The following is a 13,633-nucleotide window of genomic DNA, read 5'->3' as shown; positions in this document are numbered from 1 at the left end:
TAAAAGCTTTAGATAGATAGGTAGGTAGGTAGGTAGGTAGGTAGGTAGGTAGACAGACAGACAGACAGACAGACAGACTGTTTTTTCCTACTCTTGTAACATTCTTGATCTAACCAGTGCAATGTAAGGGCTGCTACAGCTTGGGCATTCTGCATTATTATTTTTTCTTCCCTGAGATATCCTCTTCGCTGCAAAATGGCTTACAACATAAAACCAACAAAGTAACATAATTCTCAACAACAGAAGGCAATAAAACACAATCATGATAAAATGACAGCAACCATAAAACAAAATAAGCATCAGATCATGGAATTCTTGCAGCCTAGGACAACTCTTTCAGAGCCTGTGAAACATCTGTTGAAAATGTAGGTCTTTCTTTTCTGAATTAAACCCATTAAAAATGTCAATATGCACATGTCAATCAGAAGTACTTCCCACATATATTTGTCATAGATTTGGTCTCCCCATTCCTTGAAGCTTAGCATTCACAACAACCTAGTCAGGTAGGGCACACTGAGCACAAAAAGCAGGCCTGAAATCATTCTGGCATTTGCAGGAAAGGCCTTCTTCCAGCCCACCATAATTCGTATCTCACTCACTTCATGGGCTATGAGCAAGGCCTCTCAGGTGGGTTTCAAACTTGGACGTGAGAAAGGAATTAATGGTATATTAATGGTATATGTGCACACATTGTTGATTAAATATTAGCACAACATTTAGGTGCTGTTTAAGAAGCTCTGGTGGCTATCTTTCCACCATCACCTCAGAGGTTGTGCTTTTACCTTTTCCCCATTGGAGCCTTCAACAGATTACTAATGTTTCAGTACCGAGTGTAGAGCCACAATCTCTCATCTCCAAAAAGAAGTACCTTCCAGACACCAGTTCCTCCGATCTCATTGTACAGGAAATCCGGCATCATATATGCACTGAGAGCAGAGATTACAGCAGGGGCTCTGTGGGTTGGATTGGGGTACCTGGCAGGGCAGAGGTTCTCCACACACCCCTCATATACACGCTAAGCAGAAACAGTGGAGAAAAATGTGAGAGGTGTGGAATACAAGCAAAACATTTTATTCACTTTCATTGCTGAGTTTAGATATACAGTATAGCTTTGGAAATGACACACAATCCTCTTTCATTAGTCTGTCAAATCTCAATAATAATCCTATAAAATAAATACTTTTATACAGTATAAGTTATCCCCATAATATGGCTTGCTCAAAAGTCTCACCCCCCCCCTCCTCTGGTTACCCCTTCCAGATAACTTTTATCATGCTTCCTCCTCCACTGAAGGCTTCAGATCTTGAATGCACTCAGGACTAAACTGTTTGTCTTGCTACTAAAATCAAATCAACAAATAAGACGACAAACAGGCAATCTGATTTGAAAGACATGTTCAACTATGCAGACTTCTGACTGTACAGAAGGGAAAGGGTGACTTCTGCAATATAGTTCAGAGGCTAACCTGTCACTGGTCATCTGTGTAGTCACTGGTCATTAGCTGCTTAGTTCTATTTAATGTGACAGATTTCCTTGAAACTCATTGTTAAGGCACATCCTCTCCAGGCAAGTGTTTAAGTCCACACACAATCTGGCATCTATATATATAAAGGACCTTTTAAACTTGATAGTTGGGCATCCTAGCTACGGATGTGAACGCCTTGGGGAGGGGGACCTAAAAAGTGGAGGAGGAAAAGCCATTTTTCTCCTATGGCTTCAAAATTTCCAGAAATGTTACATCTCTAGCTTTAGCCCATTGGTTCTAGCAATGCATGCATGCATACACTCACACAAAGATTCTATTTCTGAAGAGGCTGGCTTGTTCAAAATGTGCACAGCAGTCACTTTGGGAATTAGTTTGTTTGCAACAAGCATAAAGCCGCTAATATTATTGTCTAGATTCCAATAGGGAGCTCATTAACTTGCAGGTAACTGACAGTTTTAAGCATGCTAAACATATGAGGCTGAAGACTAAACTGAAACTGTAGAGTTTCATGCACAGAACCCAAGGGTGGGCAAATTAGCTTAAAGAACACGCTTGATGCCTTAATTGATATCATCAGTTTAAGGCTGAGCATTGGGATTGGTAGGCCTTTGCTCCGTCCAAATATGCATAGTATTGGTGCTCAAAACACAAGGTTTCAACCATGCATCAGTGGACTGGGATGAAACCTCTGGAGCGCTGGGGTTTTAGCTAAGCAAATTGGGATTCCAAAGTTACTTTGCAGCGAGTTTGATGATTTCCTTGATGTGATTTGATTCACACTGTAAGACACTCATTTTAGTTTGGCTGTTTTGCTGAACCCAATTCTGGGTATTTGAGCAAAAGCTTGCAACTCAGGAGCAAAGGCTTGTTTATTTATTATAGTTAAATCTCATCTTTTTCTATTTTAAAGAACTTAGAGCTGTTTACATCATTCTCTTCTTCCTGTTCTCAATCTCATCCCTCCACAAAAACAACCCGGTGAGGTAGGTTGGGCTGAGAGTCTGTGACTGGCCCAAAGCCACCCAGTTGGCCCTCTGGCTGCATGGGGATGAGAACCCAGACTGCCTGACATGGTTCCAGACCCGTGCTCTTAACCACTATGTCACATTGGCTCTCTCTCAAGCAGCTTACTTGAGCTGACGTATTTCAACTGGAATTGCAAGATCTCCAAGCTCAGATAGGTTACGCTGGAAATTCTTTGGAGAAATGGTCCAAAAGGATTTGGATTCTGGCATGTATATTGCATGAAAATTCCACATACTAAAGCTGACTGAGAAAAAGCGTGACTAACAAGAGCCCCCCCTTGAAATGTGGATTTGCTTTATCTCATTAAGAGGGTGCAGAAGGTAGACTGGGAAGATCTTTAGGATACCCTCCTCCATTAGAATGCTGAAAATGAAAGCTGCGGAGTGGGAAATGGGAGTGGATTTTTGTGTGAATGGCCAAATTCCTGGCCTAAGGATGTGCTCAGGCATGTTCTTCCTTAATTCTTGGCTTAAGTTTACTACACTGCGCCACTGGTTGGTGACAGTCAGAGTAGGCCTGCTCATTCCATAGAAGGAATGTCATGGATTGCCCTCCTTCGTCCCATCTATCCTTTTGAAAGGCTACACAGGGGACCCAATCTCCTGAGATGTTTGTGAGCACTTGAATGCAGAGGCTTATAAGCATTCAGTGCAGAATGGAATGCAATCTTTGCCTGCCTACTTTGCATTTTCCTTAGATGGTCATTTTCTAGTGATGGCATTTTGGAAGGGGAAGGAATGACTTCAAAATACTTCATATCCTGCCTGCTCTGGGTTTCTCTCCCTGGCTGCCCTACCTACCTGTCCAAGGTCACTTTGCCAACCTCTGAGAGCATGTAGTACAGTTCTTTCCATAGGGGCTGAAAGAGGTGGAAAGGGAGGTAATTCCCGTCTTTGGAGCTGGGAGTCTGAACTAGCCTATGGCCCCTCAAACGATTCTAGGACTCACAGGATCATTATCTCACTTGCCTCATTTATATCCCACCTTTTTGTTTCAAGGAATTCAAGATAGTGTACATAATCCTCCTGCTCTCAGTTTTATCCCCACAAGCCTGAGGTAGGTTGGGCTGAGAGTCTCTGACTGGCCCAAAGTCATCCAGTGGGCTCCATGGCTGAGCGGGGACTAGAACCCAGACTTCCTGTGTCTTAGTGCCGTACCCTGAACCACTATACCACACTGGCTCTCAGTGTGATTACCTTATGATAATAATGGTGTTGTTATAAGTCTTGTGGGCTTTGAGTTCATTCATGTTTGATATATGTGCTCTTGCCTGCGTTTGTATTTGTTGTTTTGTTATGCTGCAACAGCTACTTGTACTTCAGTAGAGGGGTAAAATAAATGATATATTAAAAACCCATCAGTTTTACAGATCATGCGTAACCAACTCTGCTTGTTGTGGATGGTAAGGGTAATGATAGAGGTACCTGTGCTTTCTTCTATCTAGTGGTGCCTTCAAAAGGTAATGCTAGTTTTGTCTTCTTGCAACGTATCCTAAACAGTGGCTTGTTGTATGATTGCTATTTGCAGACCTAATGCAGTGCACGTGAAGCTGGGATGTGGAAATGAATTTTTGTTATCTTATGGATTTTTACCACCACAGTAAAAAGAAACTAAAAAACAGTTGTATCACATGCTAGTCCAGTACAGAGGACTGGTGTAGAATGCTGTATTTGCAATTTAGTTCGGCACCCTCTTGAAGAATTATTTCCACTACTGCATGATGTTTTCAAATAGAACTCAACTCACCCTAAGAATGGAGTCAGTCACGTACGGAACTCCCTGATCCTTTCCAGTCCCCAGGGAACACCTGATGTGGCTTGCAGGCAAAGTAACTCATTATAGTTGCAAGTGATATGAGAAGTTATACTAAATACTGTGGGCTGGGAAACTCACCGTGAGGATGCCTATCTCCATGGTGATTATAACATCTAGCCTAGCTCAATGCACTGGCAATATGTTTGCATATGCGTCTCATTAAAGGCCAGGACATGCATCACAGTCATCACGCACATGCCGCCTACGTGGTTTCCCCATAAGGAGAAATACCCTCTTTGTCTATTACCCTATGGATCTCCAGCACATGATGAGCCTCAAGCACACCCAGACAACATTCTGGGAAAAAGCGTGCAAACTTGTAGACCTTAATACATTCATGGCAGGAGTGCACAGAATAACTACTTCAATACGTTAAGTTGCCCGTATGTTAATCCGGATAGGGATTTCTTCGAGTGTTAAGATTTTTCGTTGCATCCACGCGGTACTCGCTGCCTCGCCGCACCGTTTTACCAAGGGGACCGCGTGGTAAATGCAGCCTCTCTAGCAGCCCAGAATCCTAACTTGTACAAATGCCTCCGCACTCTCCCTAACCGCAAGATCTCCCGCAAGTCCTCACTCAGCCTCTCAAGAGACCTTGCAGAGCACAAGCCCCGACCCCATTTGTGTCCCTTCCGCTCGTTAGCGTTCCGTCGCTTCGTCCTCACAAAGCACCCACCTCCGCGGCGCGCCTTCCCTTGCCCATTCCAAGCCACGAACCAGCACCATCCTCTTCACCTCCCGCCCTTCCAGCTCAGCTTTCCCGTGCTCTCCCCTCTCTCTCTCTCTCTCACACACACACACGTCTAAGCTTACTGCCACACGCACTTTTCTCCTTTCCTCCACTCCTCCCCCAAACCCGGGCTGCTGCGCGCCCGGGGCCGCCCCTTACTTCCTCCGCTCCGTGACGACAAGCCCGCCCAAGCTCCCCTCCTTTCTTCCTCGTCCTCTTCCTCCTCCTGGGCTGTGGAGACGAGCTGGGGCTGCGAGGAGCGGTCCCGCCCCCGGATCCCCGCCCTTCCCGCCACCCCAAGCCAGCGGCCGTTCAGACTCCGCCGCGCCGGCATCCGGAGGGGTACCGAGAAGGCAGCACCGCCCTGCTCGCCGCCGAAGCGCCCGCCCGCGTGGGGCAGCGACCCCGCCCCGCCCGCGCCGAGCAGCCCGCGCCCTGCTCCTGTCCGCTCGCCCGCTCGCCCTCCGATTCTTCTTCCGCGGCCGGCACGAGCCCAGCGGCGCCATGGGCTGCACCGTGAGCGCCGAGGACAAAGCGGCCGCCGAGCGCTCCAAGATGATCGACAAGAACCTCCGCGAGGACGGCGAGAAAGCGGCGCGGGAGGTGAAGCTGCTTCTCCTCGGTGAGAGTTGTGCCGCTTGGTCCCCCGTCCCTCGCCCCGAGGACAGGTCTCCTTCGCCCCCGTACAGGCGCCCTGCCGCGGCCCTCGCGTATTTACTTGGGAGTAAGCCTCGCTGAGATCGGCGGGGCTTATTTCCAAGAAAACGCACGTAGGACTCCCGCTTGAGGGGAGCGCGCGCGCTCACGCACGCACTTTCTCCCTCTGCCTGTCCGCGTTTTCCGCGCCCCTGCCCCCTCAGCGGTGCCCCCTGCGCTCAGCCTGTGCTTCGGGGGCTTCCCAAGACTCCGATCTCCAAGGCACCCAATTTTTGCTTGAGTTCGTATGTGGTCGCCACACCCCTGTGCCTTCCCGGCTCTTTCAGCCCCGCTTGGGCGAGGATCCCGTCTGCTTTGATCCCAGGCTGGAGGACATACAGCCCTGTCGCTTCGTACGATGGCAAACGGGGATCAGAAGTCGAGGGGGGCAGTTAGGCCCTGTCTTAGTTACCTCATCTCTTTATAAGCCCAGTAACGTGGCTTTCCTTGACATACACTTTTTCTCTTCCTACTTTCCTTCGCGTTGCCTCACAAGAGAACTCGGAAGGCCGTGCCCCTTGATGTGCTCTGCAGCCACCCTAAAATGTTTCCACTGAGACTCCCCCGCCCCTTATCCTACGCCTTTTTCAAATTTAGCATGGCACTTCTCAGCAGTTTATTTCTTCACGGTGGATGACCCCTCTGAAGATATCCAGAGTCGGCAACTTGAAATTCATTTGCATCTCCTACCCCCAGTATTTCTTTCTCCTCCCCAAAACCTCCTGGTTTTTTTCCTCAGTCAGCTCTGATAACTGTTGATGGTGACTTCTGCTATCAGTGGTGATGTCATGAAGGGATACATAAGCAGAGAGCTTTTAGGAACTTGCCCTGGTAGAAAGGACCTTTCTCTCTCCCCTTGTCTTGAGATGACAATTTATTAACAAAAAACTTTTAAAGGTGTATTTACTTTTCACTTTGGCCATCTCTGCACCCCACGAATTAAATAAGTGTCTAAACTATTACCCTTTCGTGGTTAGTATGGCTTGAGCACTTAAGCTGTTGGTTTTATGAAATTTCACTCTTTTACCCTCCCTTCCTTTTTTTTTTGTTTTGAATGTCATCATTGCACAAGCTAGGAGAAGTAAAACCAAGACAGAAGGTTGATATATGGACTTGCATCATGATTCTTTAAGGAACCAATTGTGTGGCAAAAAAAAAAATCATATGTTACACAACATCTGAAGTTAGATGCTCTCTGAGTGATTTATTTTCATGCATAAAAGTAGCTGTCACTTAATGAAAGGGGTAACTGGTGTATTTAGGGTTGAGTCGTCATCCTGGAAACATGAGGGACGTGAATGTTGGAACTAATTCTAGCATGTGGCAAACAATCCTATTGTCTTTTTTTTGCTGTGATAGCAGGGTATCTTAGAAGTGGGAGGCACAGCTCTTAGTTGAAGAAGGAAAGGGTGGGATTCATGACGGACTCACCAAAACCTGTAGAACTGACATACATGTACTGATCCAGTTGTACCATTTGCTTAATGCAGTGACAAAGTTTGCATCAGCCAAAGCAGGATATTTGCTAATTCTAAAAGGCATGTCTGGTTGTTTTGTTTTGTTCAGTGATGTCCATAGTTTTCAGTGAAGTTTTAGTCCTGAATGAAATGTTCTTTATGCATGCAGTCCTCAGAGTACTTCATAAGGCAACTAATTAATCTTTGGCATCACAGTTGTTTCCTGCCTTTAGACAGGAAAGCAGATTTGGAGTCTTTTATATAACTATTCAGTGTTTTAGTTGAATGTATCAGTGTTTATTTCCAAGAAGAGAGATATGCAGAGCAATCCTTTCCATATCTACTCAGCAGTAATTTTCACTGAGTTCAGTGTGATTTGCTGGTGGGTAAGTGTGTTAAAGGGTTCTAGCCTTAGGTTTATGGCTGCTCTTAAAAATGTACCGTGCTTGTTTTTTTCCTGCAAAACAGGAGTTTTATCATGTGAGATGATTACTAATCTGATATAAGCTACTTCACTGTAAATGAATAAAGGAACAGAATTGCTTCTGAACCGTATTCTGAATTGCTATGGTAGTGATCTGAATTGTAGGAGTGTTTAATGGGTTTCAAGTTTAGAATTTATTATAAGGCTAATATGGATAAAATCCCAAAAGAGTCCAATTGATTTTGATTGGCAGAATCCCTAGAGTAGATGATGGGGTTTGATGAAGATGAAGGCAAGTGTGGTGTGTTAATCTTAATTCAGCTTTATGTGTTCCTCTCCTTAAAAGGAAGACAGCAACAGCATGTAACTTTTTCGTATTCTATGTATTTTTCAATATCCTTTTAGATAAGAAATAGCAGTTTGTGTCACTCTGGGGATTCAAGAATACCAAATCTGTCTCTGTTAGCTTGTGCATATAACGTGTACACTCACAAGAACTTACATGTTAGTATCTTAGTGTGTAATTGTATTTTACTGTAATTTCTTATTGTAAATTGCCCTGGGATACATGTGTATGAAAGGATAATGGGGCAGGTCAGAGCTCAAACTAACAAACAAACAAACAAACACTTAGAGGGTGAATCCTGTTGCCCTCATGGCAGATGTTTGTAAGCCTCCCAATTAAAAGGCTTATGAGCATCTGTTGCAAGACATGAGGCCCAGTGGTAGTGATTTTTGCGGTCATTCTTCAAACCTTACCTTTTTTCTGGAAGGAGGTATTTGGACATCTAGACTGAGTTCAGTGAATGGGAGGTTAGGAGGCTGGAGGGCTGATTAGTATCAGTGTGACTCTGCAGCCCCAGTGTCTCTACTGCCTTAATCCTGGCAAACCCCTTTTTTGCCTTCTGAGGCCCAGTTGTGATGGGGGAGGGGGGCAACCAGTGTAGTTCCTTCTGCACAAGCTGCAAGGGTTTGCCAGTTGGCCTTCAGTGGGGCTTGGCCTTCAGAGTCTGATCATGAAGTCACAGGACCTCAGTGCTTGTGCTAGGAAAAATCCTATGGTCTCTCAGATGGGGTAAGGAGACCATTGAATTGTGCCCTCAATCAGTCAATCAATCAGTCGTGCACATGTGTCTTAGGTGAGTTCCATGTAAGGCAGCAAGTTTCTCTTACAAAGATTTAAAGTACTTTTCAAAAATTTTGTGTTTGCTTTGGATTTCCACATTTTATCATTTAGATGACAGGCATGTGACCATATACCTTTTAACTCCTGGGATGCGAAGTGCTCGCTTGATAAAACTGATATACATACACAGCATACAAGCAATGAATTGGAAATGCTGTGTAGTAAATACTAACTGTAGAAAGGATGGAATTGAGTCTTAATCTAACTGTGACTGATTTCTTTAAATTTCCATAGTGTCAATTTCTGCTGTGTTGTTGGTAACTCATATTCGGTTGTGCTCACTACTCTCCTTCAGTATCCTGTTCAGTATATGTCTTTTTGCATAAGCTGTGATATTGGACTCCTTTCACTGCAAGTCAGAAAGAACTATACATAGATATATGAAGTATATCATAGTTGGCAAGGAAGCGAAGGTAGATTTTTTTCATGTAGAGCTTTTGTTAAACTGAAAACAAAAGAATTTTTCCATTGCTTTATGATAGACGGTGCTTACTTATGAATACCAAAGATGATCTATTAGATTGAAGACCATTTTTGAAGAATACTCTGAACAGCATTTCAAAAAAAACTTGTGGGCGTTTGCTCATTAGAAATGTAAAATGGTGTTAAAACCCTGATTCATTAATGGCCTGTTTTATGCTAAGGCATAACTGGAGGATTGTTGAAATTGCTTGAAGTGGCGGTGGGGGGGCAGCGGGTGCGGGGAGACTCTTTCTTCACATAGCACACTGGTAAGTGATTCAGTCAGGCAAGATCCCTCGCTGCCAGGCTACTAATTGCATACTTAATGTTTAAAAAAGTCTGGGGCTGCTTGCTAATTTCAAATTGTTACAGCAGAGGAAATATGGTAAGTAAATGTTTTACGTTGGTCTTTTAAAAAACTGATCTCACTAAAGTGGGACAGTGTCCTGTTAGTGGGTTTATAACAAAATATAACTCAGCTATGGCCAAGCCCTCAAAGCATCTTACATGGCATAGGACAATACAGGTAGTCCCAGAGTTATGAACAAACTGCCATGAAGCCTATTAATTTAAAACAATGACTGCCGAAAATCGTCATTACTGTAGAGAGAGAGGAAATGAAAGGGGAGAGAAGGAAGGCCTCCAGAGCATCATCATAGAGAGAGGGAAAATGAAAGGGTAGAGAGGGAGGCCTCCAAAGCATGACTCCCTGTACTGCATGTCCATAGAGGGAAATCTCTCCTGCATCTCCTTGCTGCAAAGAGGAGGCTCTGGTGAGTTTGGGGCCGGGGGCGCTAGAGATATTCATGGTTTTTCCACTTTCATGAGTGTCCGGTGCCCCTAACTCCCACAAATGTGATCTGACTTACATACAATTCTACTTAAAGGTGGATTTCCGTTTTCTCAGGAATGGAATGTGTTCATAACCCAGGGATTGCCTGTACAGTTAAATCAGTAAATGCCATAAAACACAATGATTGGTTCAATAAATGTTGAAAGGCTACATAAAATTCTGGCAGCACGGTGCAAAACTGTTTAAAGAGCTAGGCTTTAAGCATCCTCATGATGTTCATTAAAGGCTGAGCTTGGTGGGCCTTTTTAAGGAAACAGGCTCCACATCGAAGGGCAGTGTTGATACGACAACCTCTTATGGTCATGTTTGTAATAAATGAGAGTCCCCAGCCTGTTTGAGTCAATGTGCTTGTGTGCAATTGAAGAGTGCCATGAGTGTTCTCACAAAACAGCTGCCATGGGGTTGGTTTGCCTATTCATAAAATGAACTGCAACAATTTCTGGTAACAAAACACTTGCACGCAGGAGGCAAGAAAAGTTAACTTATCCAGGGATCTAAATGCAGGGGTCAAGGTGGGATCTTTGCTTCCAACATGCATGCACATACTCAGTCACTCACTCACAGAGGGCTCTACTTGGCTTTATAGCAAGCCAGCTTCTCAGTTAAAAATTATACTGTTTTAAACATTAAAAGGAAAGTACAGAAGAGCAAGGAAGGTATCTGTGTTGAAGATCCCCATTAAATAGACTTCCTGTTTGGAATGACTTTAAAAGCACAGTCACTGTATGATTGTATAAAAAGGGGAGGGGAACCAGTCTATCAGTGATTAACATTTTTAAATGTGAGCCCAAACACCAACGACTCTAAAATACGTGACATTTCTCATGGAGGGCAGTCCTGCTCTATTTTACAAAGCAATGTTATAAAGCATGATAATACTCATATCTCCAGTGTTAGGAGTCTGTTATATATTTTATTCTGATAAAAGGAACATAAACCATGGTAGCTCAGTAAAACAATGCCCAGCAATAATATTTTTTTTTCCATAAATACTTTTTTGCTTTAGAAAGTGTTTAGTGTTTGACATTTTCTAGGTGGTGAGATTTAGTGACTTCTTATCATGCACATAGCCTTTATTAGTACTTATTAATCATATTTATATGCTGATGAATGACAATATTTTATAGAGGTGCTTTCAATGTATCAAAAACTCCCATTTCTGTTCCTTGTGTATATTCGGCAGCCTTTTAAAAGGCACTCATTTTGTTGAGATTTCTGCTGTCTTAAACAGATACAGAGGGACTTCCATGCAGCAAAGTAACCAACATGTGATCCTGGCCTGTTGATTTAAACCAGCTATGTCCGGATGGTTTCTGCTCATCTGCAATAAAGCTAGGAAAATTAATCTTGTCTTCTTTGTGTCCTTTGTCTTTTCCAGAATTCTGGTTAGATTATGAAGTGCAGGTTCTTTATTCAACATGCCAGAAATTTATGAATATAAGAATAGCTAATACAAGCAAGGCATCTGATAATGGATCTTAAATGCTGAGTGTAGCCCATTTAAGTAACTTCCCTCTCCCTTCCTCTAGGGGAATGTTGAAAGCATTAATCATTTTACAGTGGAAGGTCTGGGTTATGAAAAAAGAGTTCTCTAAATGGTTTTCATGGGTGTGAAATTTTCTAGCTTTATTTTGATAGCCCCAAGACATTTGAAACTGTTGAAGGATATCAACTTCAAACCACATATTTCAAAGTAGTCACCTTGACTTCAGAATCGTGAGTTGAGAACTGCGCCCATAACCTATATAGCTAAAAATAAAATCAGTCAAGGGTATGGGTATGTGTGTACTGGGCCAGGTTAGAAACTCCTCCTCCTCTGACTGTCCATTTTTCTCTATATGTGTAAGAACAGAAAAGTGTTTCTAAATGCTGTGTGCTGTGTTTCTTGCAGGAGTTTGCTAAATGCTTTTCACTGTAGAGCCTGGCATTTATTTTTGTCTCAAAATGTTCCTTACTTGAAGCTTTTCCCTTGGGAGTGTTGCTTTTTATGTCTGAGCTCTTTTAATTTAGACTGCCTTGGGAGTGAATTAGCAGCTTTTTTAAATAATTGGCTTAGCCATTTCTTATGTACTCAGATACATTTTACCTCTGAGGACCAAAGATTTTTATCCTTGAAAGATCAGTAATTGACATGAGTATTATTCAATTTAAAGTAGAACTTTCCAAACTTTTACTTGCTTCAGGAGGGCAGAGCATGTGAGCTTAAGACTCACTGTGGCTCATCTTCATAATGCTAATGAAAATGTTTTAGACTTATGGTGAATTCCAGACCCACTCCCCCACCCACATGAGAGTGAAAAGGGAAATATCTCTTTCAAGATGATGGCTGTTGCAACATGATGCACTATCTAAAACTAAAAGTAAGCTTTTTCCTAAGAACTACAGTTTCTTTTGTCACACAGATTCAATCAACTGATTGAAGTCTTAACAAGTACTAAGTCTTAACAAAAATTAAGACTCCTTGTCTGTCTTTAATGATGCCTAGGAGAGAATTAATAAAACAAGAAGTGATTCTCTTGCACTAGTTTCCAGATAAATCTAAGAACATAAGAAAAGCCATATTAAATCAGACCAGAGGTCCACCTGGTACAGAACTCTGTACACACAGTGGCGAACCAGCCTCCACAGTATAAAGAAATACCATTTGCTTTAGGTAATTGATGAGTCTTTCCCCCAAGAAGCCCAAGATGGCAAGGCATCTATAATCCACTTCCTCCCAATTCTTTCTTTACAACACCCTTGTGAATTGGGTTATAGAGAAAATTATTGAGTGGCCCAAAGTCATCCAGTGAGCTTCATGAGGAAGTGAGGACTGGAACCCAGGTCTTCTGAGTCCCTTTCCAACACTCTAGCCACTATAACAAAGAGGCTAGCATGTTTGAAAATGAGCCTTTGTGATCTCAAGTGTTCCTTCAGTAAGGCAGTCTTCAGCTGCACTCATTTTCTTCTTGCCTGGCATGGGCTACATTTTCACTGAATTCTGCAGTTGTCTAGACCAGTGGTTTTCAACCTTTCCACAACTGGAGACCGACAAAAACAGGAAAACCACTGTGGGAGGTGGCCGAGGCAGAAACAAAAAGCTGTTTCTCTCCTCTTTGGCCCCTCTAGTGGCACTGGTGCACCCCCTGTGATTGTGATACCAACTGAGGAAGAGGTGGTGGAGAACAGCAAGCCCCCACACCGGTCTGCAGTGAGTGGGATGTGCCCCCCTCCCCATGGACTGGCAGGAAATCTCCAGCAGATCAGTGCCGGTCCGTGGGCCAGCAGTTAAAAAACACTGGTCTAGACTATCCAACATTTTAAAGTGGCTTTTTCCAACACATTTGCTGCCTTGCAAATGTGTTGAATAGCAACTCCCAGCTTCTTTCAGCCAGCCTGGCTGGGCATGCTGGGATTTGTTATCCCACCACATTTAGAGGGCATCCATCTGGGGAGGTTGGTTTATGGGAAGGGCTGTGATTTAGCAGCAGATCTGCCACTGGTTATTGGGAAGCTTAA

General features: G+C 43.5%; 1 protein-coding gene across 1 annotated transcript in view; it reads left to right on the top strand.

The window, feature by feature from the left end:
- The first annotated feature begins 5,353 nt into the window (after positions 1 to 5,353).
- Positions 5,354 to 13,633, top strand: part of GNAI2 (G protein subunit alpha i2) — a 144,797-nt gene continuing 136,517 nt past the window's right edge. Inside the window, exon 1 of the mRNA XM_044451288.1 lies at positions 5,354 to 5,679. Within this exon, the coding sequence (XP_044307223.1) occupies positions 5,562 to 5,679 (118 nt within the window). The 5' untranslated portion in view covers positions 5,354 to 5,561. The remainder of the gene's footprint in view (positions 5,680 to 13,633) is intronic.

Source organism: Varanus komodoensis, unplaced genomic scaffold (assembly GCF_004798865.1).
Source record: "Varanus komodoensis strain SLA01 unplaced genomic scaffold, ASM479886v1 scaffold6_2, whole genome shotgun sequence".
NCBI classification, from domain to species: domain Eukaryota; kingdom Metazoa; phylum Chordata; class Lepidosauria; order Squamata; family Varanidae; genus Varanus; species Varanus komodoensis.
The sequence above is the reverse complement of the archived record's forward strand: the minus strand, read 5'-3'. Positions and strand labels throughout refer to the sequence as shown.